The sequence below is a fragment of the Bubalus bubalis genome, chromosome 3, assembly GCF_019923935.1.
Source record: "Bubalus bubalis isolate 160015118507 breed Murrah chromosome 3, NDDB_SH_1, whole genome shotgun sequence".
Taxonomy (NCBI): Eukaryota; Metazoa; Chordata; class Mammalia; order Artiodactyla; family Bovidae; genus Bubalus; species Bubalus bubalis.
The window spans coordinates 19,622,457-19,642,883 of NC_059159.1; the positions used below are offsets into that span (position 1 = coordinate 19,622,457).

The following is a 20,427-nucleotide window of genomic DNA, read 5'->3' on the forward strand; positions in this document are numbered from 1 at the left end:
GGGCCCTGGCCCTAACACTTAACCTCCCATATGGGTTTAGGAAAAACAAATGATCTCTTTTTTCTCTGGAAAACGGGCTCAGTGATAGCTGCTCAGACTTCTCCCTCCCAGGATTATCAAGAGGATTGTCTGAAATATCTCATGTATTGATGGGCAGCCATCTCCCCGTCCAGGTTAGGGGAAGGGGGACTGATGAGAGCCTTGAAGCCCTCCTGGGGCTTCCTTAGGCAGGGTTTGGTCTGTGGTTTCTGTGATCACAGATAAACTCCCATGACCACACTACCCATGTGTACAAACCCCAGTTGTGTGTCCCCTCTCCTGCTGTGGCTCCAGGTCACTGTTTTGCTGAAGGTGGGGACACAGTTTGTATGGAGGGGAGCGGGAAAAGTCAGCACCCAGGCAAGAGGGTACAGGGAGGCTGGAGCAGCCCCGAGCCCTGGGTCCTGGCCAGTGAGGAAGAGCATGCCAGACTTTCGCAGGAAATGGGAAGGGAAACAGCATGGATTCTCCTTGCTCAAATCTGGGGGGAGAACAGAACCCCGAGCCACGTTTTCAGGGTTGGGAGGTGGGAGCCCAGGCTGAAAAAGGGGTGACATCTAGAAAGGAAGTGTGATAAGAAATATGACAGGGCCTGTGGAGGAGGGAGGGGCAGGATGGGCAGTCCCTGTGTAAACAGCGTCCTAGGAGCCAGATTCAGGTGAAAACAGGTGCTCTCCATCCAATTACATCAGAACCGCAGCGAACATCTGTGTTGAGGCGGGGCCAGCCTAACCACAGCTGACACTTCACTCACAGCCCCTGTCCAGTACTCAGGCCAAGACTGCAGGAAGAGATGCCTCTTGACCACTGCTGCTGCTGCTGCTAAGTCGCTTCAGTTGTGTCCGACTCTGTGCGACCCCAGAGACGGCAGCCCACCAGGCTGCCCTGTCCCTGGGATTCTCCAGGCAACACTGGAATGGGTTGCCATTTCCTTCTCCAATGTGTGAAAGTGAAGTCGCTCAGTCGTGTCCGATTCCTAGCAACCCCATGGACTACAGCCCACCAGGCTCCAACCCACAGATAAAAAGCAATGTTATTCCCCTCCCCCTACCCCAGAAACAGAAAACAATGTGCTAACTTTACAGCAATAGACAGAAAATTAAAAAAAAAAAGTTTTAAAAAACACATAATTGTACATGAATGTTTGTCACTCAGTCACATCCAATTCTTTGTGACTCCGTAGACTATAGCCCACCAGGCTCCTCTGTCCATGGGATATCCCAAGGCAAGAATGCTGGAATGGGTTGCCATTTCCTCCTCCAGGGGATCTTCCCGACCCAGGGATCAAACCTGGGTCTCCTGCATTGCTGGCAGATTCTTTACTGTCTGAGCCACCAGGGAAGCCTGTAATTGTACATGAAACCCAGGCTATCATGGTGAGAAGAGGTGTAAAGGTCAAGTGTAAACCCTGAGGTCTCAGTAGGTGCATTATGAGGAGAGACAGGGTCCTGGAAAGGTCTCCACGGGCTGAGACATGTGACCTCTGTCCTCTGGAATGCTAACAAGCCTCTCTTCACAACTCTGTTCAAATCCTTATACATGAAGGGCACTGCTCTGAGGAGATGGCTACCAGACCACAACCACGACCACAAGAGAGAATTCTCTGGCTGAAGGAATGACAGCCAAAACCGAACCACGCTCTAGACTGTATGAAGGGAAACCCTGGACCAAGGCCCCTGACCCAACAGGAGAGCTGACACACAGGCACAGACTCAGCACAAGTGCAGGGCAGGAGACTGGAGCTAGGCTCCCGCAGGGGTGGGGTAAACAGCAAGATTGCAGCTCCTTGCACGAGACCCACATCCTCTTCTGGGCTGTCACTCAATCTCGGGAAACATTGCTTCAGGGAAGAGAAACAAGGGCCCCATTGTGTAGGAGCAGCAGGCGGGTCCTCCTGCCCAATCTGGCCAGGAGCCCTGTTCCCTCGAGGAAGGCTCAGCAATGCTGCCTACATGCTGTTTCCTCATGGACAGTAAAAGGTCAGACCCCTGCCTTGTTGTCAGAGCAGAGACAGTGACCCCAGCTCTTTGGGGAGATGTTCAAGAACACCCCCAGAGTTTGGGTCCTTTTTGCTCACCTTACCCAGAAAGATGACCAGCCCGCTGTCTCTGAGCCTTGGCCTGCTAAACATCCCCTTTTCAATTTCAGCTTAAAATCCAAACCTCCTTTCTTGGCGGTGATGACTTAAGAGGTGCCAATGCCGTCAGTGTTGGTCACCCTGCTGGGACAGGTGGGCTGCCAAGCCCAGAGTTTGTTCCTAAACCAGACAGACCTGGCCTGGAATTAAGACTGGGTAGCCAGCCTCTGCTTCTGCTTCAGTTTCCTCCTTCTCCCCACAAGGCCTTAAAGGATCTTTAGATCCTCTGACTTCAGCTGCTGGCCTAGGTTTCCTGAGAGGCACACTGAGACTCGCCAGAGCTCACTCAGCTAAATGAAGGGGCAAGGATCTACTGTCAGCAGACTCTGCTGGGTTGTTTCTGAAATGTGTCCTTAGGCTGGTCTGCTTCCCAACAGCAGCCTATATTCCTTCACATCCTAGTAGGGTGTATAGTCTCCTTTAGTGTCTAACGTACCACTGTAGAGTAGTTCTAGTATTTACATCATTTCAGAACTCTCAAGTGTAGAGAGAATGGAGGCAGCTCAGGCCATAACACAGGATGTGCCCAACCTGCCAGGGGTTTCTCCACCAGACCAACTTCCACAGCCTGGCCTGGCAGCATCTGCCTGATGGTCTTCCAGGTCCAGAGGCTTCTCAGGAAATGTGAGCAGGGCCCTGGGAGGTGGCCATTCCCCAACCAAACGCTAGGGGAAAACCACCAAGCACGCGGCCAGGAGCACAGATCCTGGGCAGCACTAACAGGCTCTGAGAGGTGTGACATTGATTTTCACTTTGGGGTAGAAGGAGAGAGGCTTTGACCAGAGAAAACTGTTAAAAAGATCAGGGGGATAAAAATAAAACCAAAAATAAGCTGAAAGTTGTGTCATTACTTGTGTGTTTCAAGAGGAAATAGGGCGCACTGCATACTGTGAGTTTGGCAGGCGGGAGAGGGAGCCAGGGAGGCCTTCTGTATTCAATACACGGCATCTGTAATCACTCAGGCTCCCAGAGCAGAATGCCTGTACAGTGGATGTGGTTAATCACGGTGTGGTCCTCGCAGCTCTGGACCAGTGCTGATGCTGAGAGATAAGACTGGAGGTCTGGGTGTGCATCACCCTTCAGCCCAAAGAGCCTCAGGCTCTGGTTTCAGGGGACTCTCCACTGAAGCCTTAGATAATAAATCTCCCCACCTTCAGCCCAGGCCAATAGCCTAAACTTTCAGCTAAAAGCAACAGCTACAGAGAACCATTTTTGTTTATGAAAATAAATATTTGCAGGTTAAGCAAAAGGACGGGGGCTGGACAGGGGTATGAAGGAGGGGGAGGCCAACACTTTGGGTGAGCTTCATGGCTCCCTCTTCTACACAGTACCAGCCAGGGCCTCAGGGCCCTCGCTGAGTCCACGAAGCAGACGCTCATGGCTCCCCTTTCCCATCCGAGAGCTGCAGAAGTTTCCCCTTACTTGGGGATGATGCAGTGTGTACCCCACCTTGGGGCGGTGGGACCTGGAGGCTCTGATCACACCAGGCAAATCCCTGTTTCTGTTACCACCAGGGAAGGAAGGAGAGTCAAGTTTAAGAAATGCCCAGTTGAGATATTCAGCCACCAGACAGCTGTATCCTCAGGACTAGCTTCTTATCAGTAAGAGCAAGGCTGAGCCCTGGCCCAGGGCTGCAGGTCAGGCCAACAGATTCTTGCCTTTCAGCGCCGCCGGAAGGCTCGGGATATTCTCCAGGCATTGGGCTCCTCATAGCGGTTGTACAAGGGTTCCAGCCGTTGCTGCTTCTTCTGCTTGCTTAGCTTGGTTGGGTCAGAGACCTTGAAGAAGGCCGGCGCAAACTCCACAAGCCACCGGGGGTCGATGGTGGTGACCTCACGCATGTACTCCTTCGTGGTCAGCACCAGCTCATGATACACCACCCTAAGCGGGGCAGAGAGAGAGCTCAAACCTCCAATATAGGACCTGCTCCATGGTCAAGTCACCCTGGTCCCTAGCGGGCCTCAGCTGAGCTTGCACTTGACCCTCTTACCTCTCCGACCTGACCCCTGAGGAGACCGGAATCTGTTTATGACAGCCACACCCCAATACTGAGGCGTCTGCACACCTCTCACCACAAGAAAGCTGCCGGTTCCAATGAGTTAAGTGACACAGAGCCAATCACATTCCTTCTCTGGACCTGTTTCCTGCTCTGTGAAGTGTGAGGGTGGTTTTCTGGGCTGTCTCCATAGAACTCCAGGACCCTGAAGAGGACCTGCGAGGCTGCTGCATGGGAATGGGGAAAGCCAAGCAGGCCAGGCTCTATGTCTCCAGCTCTCTTCTACCTCACTAGATCTCTGCGATCCTTCCTAGCTCTCACCCCTGTGATTTTATTTCTCTCAACAGGGCCTGATATTGTGTCTAATTCAGGCTTCTGCTGCTCTAGAAACATAAGCTACGTTAGGAAGTGCTGGCTGTGAGTGGGGACACAAACACAAAGGGCCAGCTGATTGCCAAGTTCTCTCTGTCCACCTACCATTCGGGCTGTCTGTTGAAGAGAGCACTGGATGGATGGATGTAGACCACCTGCTGGTCGATCAGTGTCCGGTAACCCTCCTGTGGGTCTTTTTTGGCAGCATTCCGGAAGAATCCACTGCAGATGGCCTTCTGCACTCGGACTGTGGACTTACCACAGGACACCACATCCAGCTTGTGTCTTGCAAGAGAAGAAGTCAAGAGAGGACAAAGATGGGAGACTACCCTGCTTTCTGAGGTTCTACGTTCCAGAATAACAGTACCCAACACCCGCCTCATGGAACCCCTGGAGTCGGCACTAGGATCCTCCTTCCAGCCCTAAGTACACTATAGGGGCAGCTCGACACAGTGGGCAAGATGGATGCCACAAGAGCCAGACGTTTTGCCTGGGTTATAATTCAACCCAACTAATAATGTCACAGATGCTGTAAACAAAGAGCATTTTCTATAACTAATATACCATCTTCCTCTTAGGAACTTCCTAAAGTGACTCTCAGCCCCATCCTTACCTGGGAAGGAGTACAAGAGAGATGCAAAAGCTGGAGGAAAAGAGTTTTATGTGAGGAGCAAGAGTACAGGTGCCTGCAGCTTCACAGACACATGCAGACACACATGTACACGGCACGGCATTCAGGGAGACTCAATTTGAACAGAAGTCGCCAGGTGTTACCTATCCATTATGCCCAACATCTGCTTGCGAATGTCCTGGGCCCGGCGCAGAGAACGAGCCTGGATAAAGTTCTCATAGCACCATGGGTTGGAGAACTTGTTGTTCTTCCAGGAGTTGTACACGGCCAGCAGGGTGAGGTGGTCCCCTTCGGTCTGGTGGAATTTGGCCTTCTTCTGATCTGCAAGGGCTTGTTTATCCTGCAAGCAGTGGGGAGAAGCTCATTTCCCACCCAAGCTACTGACTGAACACCCAGCAGTGCCGGGACACGCTCCATGGCCCAATCAAGTGTGCACATTAAGCACTCGGGTGGCAACAGGCTGACTTTACCCCACTTCGCCTGACCCCTACATGACACAGGCCTGCACTCCTTACTTTGGGCCTGTAGAAGACGTTCTGCACAGACAGCATGGACACAATGGTCAGCATTTCCTCACTGCAGCCCAGATGCACAGACATGATCAGCATTTTGCACAGCATTGGCTCCAGAGGGAACTCTGCCATCTAGAGGGAGAAGAAGAAACTACAACTGTGACTCTGGGAAAGACCCACCTGGAGTCGTGGATCAGAGTGGGTAACAGAAGGCAGAAGTTTACCCAAGCATGATGATGGGGAGGGGCGGGGGGGGTGAGGCAGGGGATGCCTCGCTCTAGCGGAAGAATTTTTTTTTTAATTTCCCAAATAAATTTCAACAAAATGTATATGACCAAGATTATAACTACTGTTGGGGTAGGTGGGAATTTTATAGACATCTTTTCAAAGGCTAAACTCAATTACATATCATGAGGTAAGATTAGTTGGATAGAATTTCTTTTTCTGTAAAGAAGAAATAGTTTCAACTTAATAGTGGGAAATCCAGGTTAAACACAGGCATGCAGAATTCTAGTCAAAGCTTATCCAGGACCTCAGAGCTTAATTTTTTATACAGAACAGAAAGAATGGAAGGCTAGCCAGGGAATCTTCCCCAAAGCACTGGAGGCTTAGGGCTGTCCCCTACCCTGCGGCCCAGGCGAGTAAGCAGGCCCTCGTCGTCCAGGGCCCCCAGCGTGTACAGCTGCTCCATGGCTGTGATCAAGGTTTCCATTGGTGGGGCATCCATGAAGTCAAAGGACAGCAGGTCATTGATGCCCATGGCCTAGAATAGAAGGGAACAATGTGTAGATGGCAGGGTCAGCCTCACCAGTGCTCACATGGAGGGAGACTACTTGTCACCTTCTTATTCTTCAACTGCAATTAGGAAGTTGCCAGAGAAGCTACCAGAGCGATTAGCAGGAGGGCTGGGTCACACAAACCTCAAGACTGTTAGAAAACACATACTTTCTTGGGAAATATTAAAAAAAATACTCTCAGAATATACAGCTCAAGAACCAAAAGACAAAAATTTAAAAATGGGCAAAGGTAGACATGTCTCAAAAGATATATAAAAATGGGAACAAACACAAGAAAAGATGCTCAATATAACTAGTAATTAGGGAAATGCAAATCAAAACCACCATGAAATACCACTTCATACCCACCAGGATGGTGACAGCCATAATTTAAGAAAGAACATAATAAGTGTTGGCAAGACATGGAGAAACAGGAATCCTCATACATTGCTGATGGGAATAAAACGGTGTGGCTGCTTGGTGATTCACCAATAAGTTAAACACAGAGTTACCAGGTGATCCAAGAATTCCACTTCTAGGTATACACTCAAAAGAAATGAAAGAAGGGACTCAGGACAAATACTTGTACATTAATGTTCATAGCCACATTACTCACAATAGCTAAAAGGTAGAAACCACCCAAAAGTCCATCAATAGATGAATGGATAAACAAAACACTGTATATACATACAATGGAATATTACTCACCCTTAAAAACAAATGAAATTCTAATACATGCTACAGCATGATGAACCTTGAAAACAACAAGTAAAATAAGCCAGACCAAAAGGACAAATATGTGTGATTCCTTTTATCTGAGGTACCTAGGCTAAGCAGATTCATAGAGACAGAAAATAATTTGGTTACCAGGGGCTGGAGAAGGCAATGGCAACCCACTCCAGTACTCTTGCCTGGAGAATCCCAGGGACGGAGGAGCCTGGTAGGCTGCCATCTATGAGGTCGCACAGAGTCGGACACGACTGAACCGACTTAGCAGCAGCAGCAGGGGCAGGAGGGAGGGGGAAGGGGATAGTTTAGCTAAATGAGTACAGAGTTTCAATTTGGGATGATCAAAAAGTTCTGGAAATGGACAGTAGTGACAGCTGCTCAACACTGTGAATGTACCTAGTGCCACTGAACTAGACACTTTAAAAGATTACAATGATGATGCGTTGTATATTATAATTAAAAAAAAACCCAGCTTGCCCAGTCTCCTGCATACATAGTATCTCCTGTGTATCTAGAAAGTGCCCTGTGTGCCATGTTAGGTGGGAGGGATATAAAGAGGACTAAGATAGGGTCCCTGCTCTCAGAGTTCACCACGGTGACACACAAAACCACATGCAATCACCAGCCTGCCACGGAGCAGGCATTTGATACATCTGTTAGCTAATTTGATGAATAAAAGAAACAAATGATGCACTATCCAAATGTGTATAAAGGCAGGACCTAAGCTTTCTGTTTCTTTCCCACAGAAGTGATGGTGTCCATAAACCCAGCAGGTGTTCAATAACTGCTTACTGTATGAATAAGAACAACAAGGAATTATGTTAGCAATCAGTAAGTGTTGTGCCAAGTGCCTTTACCTGCACTATCTCATTTATCTTCACAGGAGAGACTATTAACAGCTCCCCACTTTGAGAGAATACAGAGCAGAGAGCCGAGCAGGTAAATTTACCAAAGACACACAGCTCAGAGCAGAACTTTGAGCCACAGATGCCTCTCTGTTCTCACTTCAGAGACTGAAGCAGGCTTTTTTTTTTTTCTCTGAAGCTCTGTTTTAGCCTTTCGTACAGGGAATGAATAATAAATTACAACAGAACACTGTGCATTAGTAAAGTGCCAGGGCTCCAGGGCAGCACTGGAGTCGGGGGAGCAGCGCTGGGTAGGGGTGCCATCATCTGGGAAATTACTCATGCGGCTCCCCCTGCCAAGAGAGACTGAAGGTTCTCACTGGGGACTGAGAGAGGAAGAGCAGTGATTTAGAATGAAACCCAGCCCCAGGGGGCCAGTCTGAAACCTGTAATAACAGTTGTTCCCTTGCAAAGCTTTTGGATTGGGGGTTTGGCTTCCGTTTTAAAAGAACAGAATTGGATGTGAAAGTTAAAGGGTTGAGGGAAGTGAGTTTGTCCACAGTTTGGCACTGGCTCGATTTTTCTAATATCCTGTTAGAAAGATAATGCTCCTAACTAAAATCTTTTATAACCAAATATCCTGCTGGTTATGATGGCAAGAAAAAAAAAATCACAGCACACACGCCAATTTAGCCCCAGACCCGCGGTGGAGAGGCTGTTATAACAGCCATTTGCCTTGTACCCAAACGGATGGGTTCCATAAGGTTACTGAAGTATTTAACAAGATTCATAAAACCGAGATCCATTCACTAAGGCCATAGAATTGGACTGCTCCACCAGCCCATTCTAACAAGACAGTGATTTCTACCTTGAGCGAGAGCACTGTGCTTGCTAAGTTGGTTCTCTGAATTTCTGGCACGTTGGTGGTCAGCATTTCATCTCGGTAGGCACGTTCTGTGTACAGCCTATAACACTTCCCTGGGCCTGTTCTCCCAGCTCTGCCAGCTCGTTGCTTTGCCTGAGCCTAGAGGGATGGGAATAAAAGTAACAGATCTGTTAAACATTCCTTAATGGCTTCACCCAGCAAATCTGTAGAAAGGGGGGCACTTTGCAACGGGGCAAAACCTAAAATAGGGTTTATTTCACTTCCTCTAGGACTATTTCCGAGAGTTCCTACCACCGCTCTTAATCATCCCCACTCAGGGAACTCTGTTCAAGTGAGGCCAAATATTAATACAAGCAAGTGAATAGAAGAAATACTGTAAAGATCACAGAAATATACCTTCAAACTAGTGTGGCACAACATAAATAAGAAAGCATAAAACCAAATGACAAAACCCACCCTCCACCATAACCAAAAATGTAAGTGAACTGAATAAATATAATGTAATCACACCAGTGAACGACTCTGCAGCTGTTTTAAAAATCAAGTTTTTGAGATGCTCAATGACAGATGAACAGGTTCACTCATAGAGGTGGAAAAGCAAGTTGCCAAACAATACTAATTTTATTTTTTTAATCTTAATGTAAACATACAAACTATCAGAAATAAAAAACTAGGAAAAAAATACCCTAAAATGTTCACTTTGGCTAACTCTGATGCTAGGCTTGTAGATGAGTTCTATTTTCTTTAATAAATATCCAATAATGAACATATATTACCTTAATAATCAGGAAAGTTAAATATGAATCAAAACCCACATACTTACTACACTATTAAAATTGCAATCTAAAATAAACATGAAAAAGGATGGATAAGAAAAAACATCATAATGAAGACAGTGGTTGGTGGCAATAGGACTATGGGCAATTTTCAAAATAATGTTATATTACTTCTGTACTCAGGGGAGAAGGGCGCTAATTTTTAAAATTAAAAACAATATGTAGGTTAGCCCTAGGTTGCTAGGAAACCAGTGAATAGCAATCTAGAGAGGGCCATTTTCTGACAAAACCATCTGTCTTATAAATAGTATCAGGGTTTACGAATTTCTATGCCCGCTCCAAACCAAAAGATAAGAGTATGAGAGGTCACTAGCCACTCAGAGGAAGGCAGCAATCAGATTCCACAACATTCTACAGATGTTTCTCAAATTACAGAGGGCAGATATAAATAATTTCTCCATCACTGCGAGTTGCATGTATCACCCCCAGAAGAACTGGTACAGAACACACAAGCTGGGGCCACTGCTGCTGCTGCTGCTGCTAAGTTGCTTCAGTCGTGTCCAACTCTGTGCGACCCCATAGACAGCAGCCCCCCAGGCTCCTCCGTCCCTGGAAAGATTCTCCAGGCAAGAACACTGGAGTGGATTGCCATTTGCTTCTCCAATGCATGAAAGTGAAAAGTGAAAGGGAAGTCGCTCAGTCATGTCTGACTCTTTGCAACCCCCTGGACTGCAGCCTACCAGGCTCCTCCGTCCATGGGATTTTCCAGGCAGGAGTACTGGAGTGGGGTGCCACTGTCTTCTACCCAAGTTTAATTTCTTTTTCTTTTCTTTTAGGGCCACATCCCACAGCAGGCATGGCTTCCCAGGTGGCTCAGTGGGTAATCTGTCTGCAATGCAAGAGACTCAGGAGACATGGGTTCAGGTTGGGAAGATCCCCTTGAGGAGGGCATGGCAACCCACTCTAGTATTCCTGCCTGGAGAATCCCTTGGACAAAGGAGCCTGGTGGGCTACAGTCCATGGGGTCACAAGAGTCAGACACAACTGAAGCGACTGAGCACATACACAAACATGCACGCACGCACTGCAGACATATGGGATCCCAGTTCCCCGAGCAGGGATTGAACCCGTGCCCCCTGCATTAAAAATGCAGTCTTAACCACGACCACCAGGCAACTCCCTGGCCCAGGTTTAAATCCTGGCTCTACCAGCTATGTGACCTTAGGCAAGTCACTTAACCCCTCTGGCCCTCAGTCTCACTTGTGAGATAAGGATAATAACATCTACCACAAAAGATCAACTAAGAATGTAATGACTTCATGTGCGTGAAAGTACCTGGGATGGTGCCTGGCATGTAGGAAGTACCCTGCAAGTATTAGCTATTATTACTTAAGTTTCAAAATGAAAATAGCCTTATGGAATTATAGATTATGAGAGTAATACATGCCTCTTATATAATATTAAGACAATATATAGAAGTACAGGGAAGAAAATGTGCTTTACCCATCAGCATAGAAACCACAGCAGCACCACCGAGAAAGAACCTTGCCTAACATTTGCCTATACTACACTTTCAATTGCAGGTACGTTCACATACGCTGTGCACAGGTACACACCATCTATTTTTAAGCAAAAACTGGATTATACTACTCATGCTATTTTGTAGCTCACTTTTTTCACATAACTGTGATAATATATCACAGTTATGTGCTTATGTCATTAAATATAGATACACACCACTATGCTAATGTCATATAACATTCTATGGCATGAATTTACCATACTTTATTAAACTACTTCCCTTTCGGAGCTAATTTAGAATTTTCCCAGGTTCCCTCTAATACAAATAATGCTTCATGAATATCTTTTTCCATTACCTCTGGATATGAGTTCAATCATTTCTAACTTTCAGATTTACTTCCAGAAGCAGAACTGTTAGGTTCAAGAAATGAACTTTTAAATTTCAGATACATTGGGGCCAAACTGCCTTCAAAAAGGATGATCAGGATATTCATTTTAAAATATAATTTAGGCAGGAAACTGTTCCATAACTACCAAACAGATACTATCATTTCTTGAATTATTACTATCTCAGATATTTGTGGGTAAATACAATATTTTTAAAAATAATATTCTTAAGATAATCAAGGGTGCTAATATTAAATTTCTTTTAAGTTCCAGTTTTATGGGGTTTTTTAATGTTGAAACACTATTCTGAAGATTAAAAACAAACAAAACAAACAAACAAAAAAAAACAAACAAAACAAAATCTCCTGTATCTCAACAAAGAAGCCAGTATCTTAAAACAATAAAGTTCAAAATACAAAACCATAAAAAATGTCAGAAAAGTCCTAACCAGGATTTTCAGAAAAGCTGCCAGAAGAAGTTGCCCTACCTGAGAAATAGGAGTCACCACAAGCTGGTCAATCCCTGTCTTAGAATTGTACACCTTCTGCTTCACGAATCCAGGGTCCACCACATAGTAAATGCCATCAATAGTCAGCGATGTCTCCGCAATGTTGGTGGCAATCACGACCTGCAGGCAAGAGGGACATAGTTGGATTGAACTGCCCAGTCTCAGTCCTGAGGTGTGGAATGAGACTTCTGAACTCGGACATCTTTCCAAAGAGATTGTGCAGCTCTCTCCCTCTCTCTAGATGGTTAGAGAGCACTTAACCTCTGTTTGGCCCCAAATAGGTGGAAGGAGAGGTGCCTTCATCTTAAGTGTTAGGCTGGGGAGGGAGCGGTACCTGAGAGAAGTGGAATAGGAAAAAGCAATGGCCAATCAAAGCCAATTTCATTTGGGCAAATGGCTACATCCCTCATTTTCTAGATCCAATGCTGATTACTACAATTTTAATTTTCTAGCACCCTGGGAAAGCAGAGATTTCCTGGTATCACATGTGCCAGTGCAAAATGAGATTTTCCTACCCCCACAGGGACATCTGTACTACAAAATGAGCTGTTTGTGTATGTGGAACAAGAGGGAGACTTTTTTTTCTGATCATAAAATGAACCACGAGGCAGCAGAGGAATTTCACGATTTGTGTGTAAAAAGCAGCATATGTGATCTAGATTATTGGTCTCAGCCTGGTACTGCCACTCTTCTTCCACCCAGAGGTTCAGACAATAAAACACAATTGCTTGGAAAAATCATTGCCAGGAGGCACCAGAACATCTCACCTCATGCCAGCATTTTACTGGCCCTGAAAGGCTTCTACCTGCCAGAGAACTCCCCATGGAGAGCAGCACAATCACCAGGAACAGAGTAGGAGTCACCGTTTTCCTCTCAAACCTGCTCCTCTTCATTTGCCTCCTCAGCACCATCTACCATCTAGCAGCCCAAGCCAGAAACCTGGTAGTCATTCCTGACTTCTCCCCACTGCCCTTCCCTAAATCTCCAGGCGCCCACTATGTCTTGACCGTTCTAACTCTTCAAAGTTATTCAGATCCATCTGTCTTCCAGATGGTTACTAGATTCATTCTGGTGATCATTTTATAATATATGCAAATGTCAAATCACTTTGTAGCGCCCCTGAAACTAACATAATGTTGTACATCAACTGTATTTCAATTAAAAAAGAAAATCCATCTGTCTTCCATTCCTAGGTATGTACTCAAGAGAAAAGAAAACATATGTCCACACAAAAACTTGTAAACAAATGTTCGCAGCAGCGTTATTCATAATAGCTAAAAGGTGGAAACAATCCAAATGTCCATCAACTGATGAATGGATAAACAAAATGTGGTACATTCTGTTCTACAACAGAGTATTCTTTAACAGCAAAAAGAAATGAAGTGCTTATACATGGTACAACATGGATGAATCTTGAAAACACACTAAGTGAAAGAAGCTAGCCCCCAAGGACCACATATTATAATGACTCCATTTATATGACACGTCCAGAACAGGTGAATCCAGAGACAGAAAGTGGTTCCCAGGGGCTGAGCAGAGGGGTGAATGGGGGATGATTTCTAAATGGTCTCTTTTGGGGATGATAAGATTGTTCTAAAAATTAAGTTGTAGTGATTAATGGTTAGTGATGAATGATTAATAACAGTAATTCATGGCTGCACAATTCTGTGAATATACTAAAAAAATTCTGTGACTATACTAACATGTACTGAATGTTATGCTTTAAAGGGGTAATTGTTCGGTATGTAAATTATATATCTCAATAAAGCTATTACTGTAAAATCCATCTGTCTCCTTTCCCACTGTCTCACACATACTCACAGTCAATTCCAGCTGCTAGAACTACACATCTCCCTGAAAACCCTCAGAGCTCTTGGCTAGGAGGGCCTGTTCTGCCGACTTGGAATGCATGCAGTCCTGCCCGTCTCGTCTAGGTGAACACCCACGTGCTCTTCAGGACTAGCTTAGATCCTAACTTCCAGTAAGAACACTGGGCTGGGTGCTCCGCCTCTGGGGACCCAGCGCACCAGTAGCACTGTCACGCTCTATGGTAAAAGCCTGTCCACTGGTGGACGTTCCACAGCAGACAGAAGCCTGTCCGCAGATGGCAGCCCTGTGTCTACCCCAAAGTCTGGGAAATGCTCAAAAAACGACCTGTCAAACGAAGGCAAAGGGAGAAGAGGAGCAGGGATCACATACAAGACCCTCATTCCTTAACAAACTGGTTGGACTACTTCCTAAAATATAATACACAAGACTCACATACACCATAAGCAATCCCCATCAGCAACAGTTGCATACACCACGTGGTTTCAGAACACAAGCGCCTGTGTTACCTTTCTGCTGCCAGGTGGAGCTGGGTCAAAGATTCGGGTCTGCATCTCACTGGGGAGAGCAGAGTACACTGGGAGGATAATCAGCTCTGGAACATCAGGTCCCAGGGATTTCATTCTTTCATACAGGATCTCGCAAGCAGTATCGATCTCTTCCTGACCAGTCAGGAAGACCAGGATATCACCTAAGAGGAGAACAGGAGCATGAACTGACTTCCTCGGTGTGTGTTCTATACAAAGGCCACACTGACATTCACGGAACTCCAAAAGGTGGAAAACACTCTCATATTCTGATCTCTAACAAATTAAGAGGTTTTCCTCTATCCATGTTTATTCTGTTTGTTGTTTGGTTTTTAAATTTTAAAAAAATTTGTGTCTATGTTTAAATAGATGCATTTAAACCCTGCATACTATTATTTATATTTTCATCACCACCACTTCAAACATGCAAACCTGAGACCTATAGACCAACCAATATTTAAAAGGCATTTTTTAAAAAAATGAGCAAAAATACCCACATCAGGACTTTTGGCCTAAGAGGAAATATGCTCTTTTCCCCCTACCTGGTGGTTCTGTTAAGTGGATCTGCATGACCGTGATCAAGCTAGCATCTAGATAATCGGTTTCAGGTTCCTTTGTGTACAATATTTCTACTGGGTATGTTCGACCTGGGATGGTAAAGATGGGAGCTTCATAGAAGTACTGAGAAAACTTCACAGCATCCAAGGTGGCTGAGGTGACAATCAGTTTCATGTCCTGCCGTTTCTGAACCGTCTAAAGGGAAATGCAATGCAGCTTACTAAAAATGACTGCCCAAAAAAGGCACAGGTACTCAAATCCAATTCCCAGGCTTTCCTGGTGGTCTAATGGTTAGGAATCCTCCTGCCAATGCAGGAGAAATGGGTTCAATCCCTGGTCCGGGAAGATCCCACGTGCCGCGGAGCAACTAAGCCCATGCACCACAACCCCTGAGCCCATGTGCCACAACGACTAGAGCCCGTGCTCCCCCAAGAGGAGCCACTGCAATGAGAAGCCCCGCACCACAACTAGAGAGTAGCCCCTGCTCTCTGCAACTTGAGAAAGCTCACATGCAGCAACAAAGACCCTGCACAGCTAAAAATAAATGATAAAGTAAGCAAATCTTAAAAAATAACATCCATTCCCAGAATTCAGTTCCCAACAGGCAGAAGGGTCACTGAAGGGCACCTAGTCACCTTTTTCAGCAATCCAAAGAGCACATCAGTGTGAATTGTTCTCTCGTGTGCCTCATCCAACATGATGATTGCATACTGAGTGAGGTCGGGGTCGATCAGGCATTCTCGGAGCAACATCCCGTCTGTCATGTACTTGATGACTGTTTCAGGACTGGTGCAGTCCTCAAATCGAATGGTGTAGCCCACCTAAAGCAGAACAGAAGTGGAAAACCTTAGACACAAACCTCTCCTTTTTGCCACCTTCACTCATGATTTCCGCCCAGACTATTACCCGTAATTTTAATAGATAGAATTTGACAAAGATGTACAGTGATTGCCTCAAAGTAAAATCTGATCCTGAACAGATCTGATGAACATGAGAAACTCTCTCTCTCAGAAGAAACCTGTAAAAAGGTAGTATTATTCCCAGAACAGCATCATCACCCACTCACCTCTTGGCCTAAGCAACAACCGAACTCCTCTGACACTCTTTTGGCCACAGACATGGCCGCTACTCTTCTAGGCTGGGTACATCCAATCTTGCCCCTGGAAGTGTAGCCCGCCTCCGCCAGGTACTGGGTGATCTGCGTGGTCTTCCCAGACCCGGTCTCTCCAATAACAATCAGGATCTGGTTGTCATGGACAGCCTGAAAGCAACCAAATGTAAGGTCATTAAAATCTGCCACACATTACTCAGGAGTAAAATAACTGATTAAGTTCTAACATTAAAGGAGAAAAGGGGGAAACAGTGGTGCACATATGTAAGATGACAACCAGGGTTTAAATTTTTAAGTACGCATAGAAAAAAATATTAATGGTGATTTTCTATGGGTGATGTTCTTTTTCAACTTAGTAGGTAAAAGAATCTGCCTGCAATGCAGGAGATGTGGGTCAGGAAGATCCCCTGGAGAAGGGAATGGCTACCCACTCCAGTATTCTTGCCTGGAAAATTCCATGGACAGAGGCGCCTGGTAGGCTACAGTCCATGGGGTCGCAAAGTGTCGGACACGACTGAGTAACTAACACTTTCACTTTCAACACTTCCCCAGATGGCTCAGTGGTATAGAATCTGCCTGCCAATGCAGGAGATGTGGTTTGATCCCTGGGTCAGGAAGATCCCCTGCAGAAAGGAATGGCAACCCACTCCAGTATTCTTGCCTGGGAAATCTGACAGACCGTGGAGCCTGGAAGGCTGCAGTCCATGAGGTCACAAAAAGAGTCGGACATGACTTAGCAACCGAGCATACACGCACGCATAACAAATTAAAACTTTAAACTTTTAAATTTATTTACATTTTTGGATGCTCCAAGAAGCATGCAGGATCTCAGTTCCCCAACCAGGGATAAAACTTGGGCTCCCTGCAGTAAAAGCATGGAGTCCTAACCACTGAATCACCAGAGAATTCCATGCGTATTCTTTTTTTCTTTAAACTGACTCAATTATTTAAAAACGTATTGTTTTCCTTAAACTCATAAAAATACAATGATCCTAAAAGCATAAATTATCCAGCTCACCCTGATATTTTATATACATATATGTATGTTTTTTCAAGCATTATATGCACATGATTAAAGAATTCAGTAGCAAATAAAGATAGTTCCTTTCTACTGTCATTCTCAAATCTCCAGTACCCTACCCCCTAAAGTCACTTGACTTCTACACTGTTTATAATAGCAAAGGATTGCCATCAACCTACATGTCTATTAACACAGGACTAGTTAAATAAGCCACAGTACACCCACATAACAAAGCCCTAAAAAAAAGATAGGGAACAATGCTGAGCTGGGTCACTGAGAGGGAAAAGCAAAATACAGAACAGTATATATAATATGCTGCCATCTAGAAACACACACGGTTCATATAAAACGTATGATACCTGTGGGTGTATGTACATACATATATTTGTACTTGTATGTATAAGAGATCATTGAAAGGATTTGCTGGAAACTAATAAAGTATGTTGCCTCAGGAAGGTTTCATGATCTTAAATCAGATCTCAAGAAAATAGAAATAAGTACCTGAAGTAAAGACTTGCCTCAATGGGAAGTCAAGCATCCCCATTTTTCTTACTCAACACAATACTCTGCCCACTTGTGATTGCTCCAGGGATCCCCAGTTCCAATAGATTTATTTCCTCATAGGAAAAAATATGTAGACTAATATTATGTGTTATTTTTAAGTAGCTGGAAATTTTTTTTTCCTATTCCCTTCAGAAAAGCCACTTCAAATGCACTGATTTCAATTAAGACATGTCATTTTTAGAAAACACCCTGATTTCTGTACCAACATGTCATAAAGAGCTTCTCACCTGGACCAGCTGCTCCTTCAGCTTGTAGATGGGGAGGCTCTCTCTTTGTTCAATGATTGACATCTGGGTCTTTTTTCCATATGAAGCTTTGTTGCCCCCAAAGGCATGCTTCTTCCACTCGGGAATGTCATTGGGCATCATCCCAATACCCCTCATGTTGGCAGCAATCTGCCTGCCTTCCGCTGCGAAGGAAAACAGGCGACTTCTTATCAACCTCACTGTCCCTTCCCAACCCTCAACAGATCACATTTCTCCAGTACATTCCTCCTCTCTGCATCCTGTCTTTAAGCCATCATCTTTCCTCTGAACTATTACAAAAGCCTCCTAATTCACCACATGTGTTACTCTTTACCCAGCCAATCCATTCTGCAGGGTACCCTCAATAATCCTTTGGAAATTCCATTCTGATCTTGCCACTCCCCCACTTAGAACTTTGCACCATTTCCCAGTGAACACCAGGACTGAGCCCCAATTCCTAATGCCATCTACAAAATCCTGAAGGCCACATCTCACCCCTGCCCCCGTGAACTTCACCCATCACTCTGTTACAGCCACACAGGTTTTCTTTCCAACATCACAGCCTCAGCACAGGCTATTCCTCAGCCTGGAACATACTCCCCAACCCCCATGTCATCCCCATAGACAGACTAAATCCTATTTACCCTTCGGGCCTTTGTCTTCCCAGGAAAGTGACCCACAATAGCCAACCACACCTCTACTTCTTATCTAGCATTGGTTTGTGATTTAACTAATTAGTTATTTGGTAATTATCTGGTTAATATCCATCTTCCCCACCAAACTGTAAACCTCGTAAGAGCAGGGACCATGTCTCTCTTCTTCACAGCTGTATCCCCACCTACTTAACACAAACAGTATTTGTTATGACTGTATCTAACAGTCAGTTAATATTTACTACACAAAGAATTATATGAAAAGAGAAGTTTCAGAGCTATCTTTAGAATAAAAAAAATTTTAAGTTATTCAAAAGAAAACAGCCATCTAATGATTTGACCACAGTTACAAAAACATTAAAAAAAAAAAAACAAACAAAAACATGCTCTAACTGAAGGGAAAAACTGAATCACCGAAGTCAAGGCTAAATCTTCAGTTACGTGATGGCAGTGCCCTCTCCCTGTATATTTGAAGGTTCAGATTTTTTTTTAAGTCCACATACCCACCCACCCCCAGAGTCCTACCATCAGGCAGAGGATCAACCCAATGTTTGTTGAGTCCCATGGGAATAGAATCCATCTCAGCTTCCCGCTGTGCTTGCTTAAGTTCCCGCCTTTCTTTGGCCAAGGCACTCTGCATCATTGCTGCTTGGGAGAGGGAGCCATCTGGATTCTAGTGCAACAGAGGACAAGGAGAATGGGACCTCAGCATGCACTGAATATCCAGGAAATAAAATGTAGTTGTTAAGCCACTCAAATCTAAAAAAGAGACTCACCCAGAAGAAACTTCATATCAACGTATTAGACTTCATGAAAGAAGTTGGATCAACTGTACCATATTCAAAGAACATGAACAAGGACAGTGATAAATCACTTAAAGAATTGGGGATTTTTGACTTGAAGATGAGAACCCCAGGAGAAAAGCCATATTCTTGTGTATGATCCTGAGAACTAAAATTAAGACTAATGTAGATGCCTCAATAAGACATATTTAGTTCTATCTAAAGAAGTCTACTGATCAGATCTATCTGGGGATGCAATGGGTCTCCTCAAGAGCTGGTGAATTCCCTGTCACCAACACTGTCAAGCAGACATGAGAAGACCATGTGAGATGAACTGCAGAGGATATATGGTTGGATTATAAGCAACAGTTGGGCCTTTAAGATACCTTCTTCCAAACCCCAAATTTTATCCTAACGATTCCATGAATTCTCTTCACAGCTCTACCCTACACAACATCTAGTGCTATAGCTTTCTACTAGGAACCCCAATTGGTCAAGTGATCCATTAACAATTGCCCTTGAACTGGTAAGGTGATGACTCAAGCCCTAAAGCCTGGACAAAGGCAGTGATGATAGATCCAGCACTCGTATTTATCTCTGCTTCCTCCCAAAACACACTAAAATGAGACTGTAAGAATTTAAAAGGCGAAAACAACAAAGTCAAGTCAATGTTCCTCTATAAAAAAAACATTCTAGACCCCAACCAACAGTCACTACTGCCTCCTGTGGCCTGAGTTTTGCTTACTCAGATCTAGTAACCTGCTCTGAAAAACTGAACCGTTACTTTAGGAGAAGAAGCTCACGTGACACATCCAGGTTAGAGTCCCAGCGTTTCTCACCTTAACGATTTTGATAGGGCTCATGTCCATGCTTTGCTTGGTGTGCCCTCTCAGGAATGGAGGCTCTTCCTCAACCAGCTCAATCTCAAGGTCCTCATCTGGAAATCCCCCAAAAGAAGAATTAGCCAGAAACAAAAGACATAAATGATGAATCATTCTCACAGAAACCATTAATTTCCACAGGC

At 45.0% G+C, this 20,427-nt stretch overlaps 1 protein-coding gene across 1 annotated transcript in view; it reads right to left on the reverse strand.

Moving 5' to 3' along the window:
• Positions 1-3,373: 3,373 nt before the first annotated feature.
• DHX8 (DEAH-box helicase 8) overlaps positions 3,374-20,427 on the reverse strand; it is a 28,469-nt gene continuing 11,415 nt past the window's right edge. The window contains exons 10-23 of the mRNA XM_006046834.4: positions 20,243-20,340; positions 19,147-19,294; positions 17,951-18,132; positions 16,094-16,288; positions 15,663-15,848; positions 15,012-15,222; positions 14,452-14,633; positions 12,095-12,235; positions 8,906-9,061; positions 6,313-6,450; positions 5,691-5,819; positions 5,319-5,515; positions 4,650-4,829; positions 3,374-4,057 (exon numbers count right to left, since the gene is read on the reverse strand). Coding sequence (XP_006046896.1) covers positions 3,838-4,057; positions 4,650-4,829; positions 5,319-5,515; positions 5,691-5,819; positions 6,313-6,450; positions 8,906-9,061; positions 12,095-12,235; positions 14,452-14,633; positions 15,012-15,222; positions 15,663-15,848; positions 16,094-16,288; positions 17,951-18,132; positions 19,147-19,294; positions 20,243-20,340 — 2,363 coding nt within the window. The 3' untranslated portion in view covers positions 3,374-3,837. The remainder of the gene's footprint in view (positions 4,058-4,649; positions 4,830-5,318; positions 5,516-5,690; positions 5,820-6,312; positions 6,451-8,905; positions 9,062-12,094; positions 12,236-14,451; positions 14,634-15,011; positions 15,223-15,662; positions 15,849-16,093; positions 16,289-17,950; positions 18,133-19,146; positions 19,295-20,242; positions 20,341-20,427) is intronic.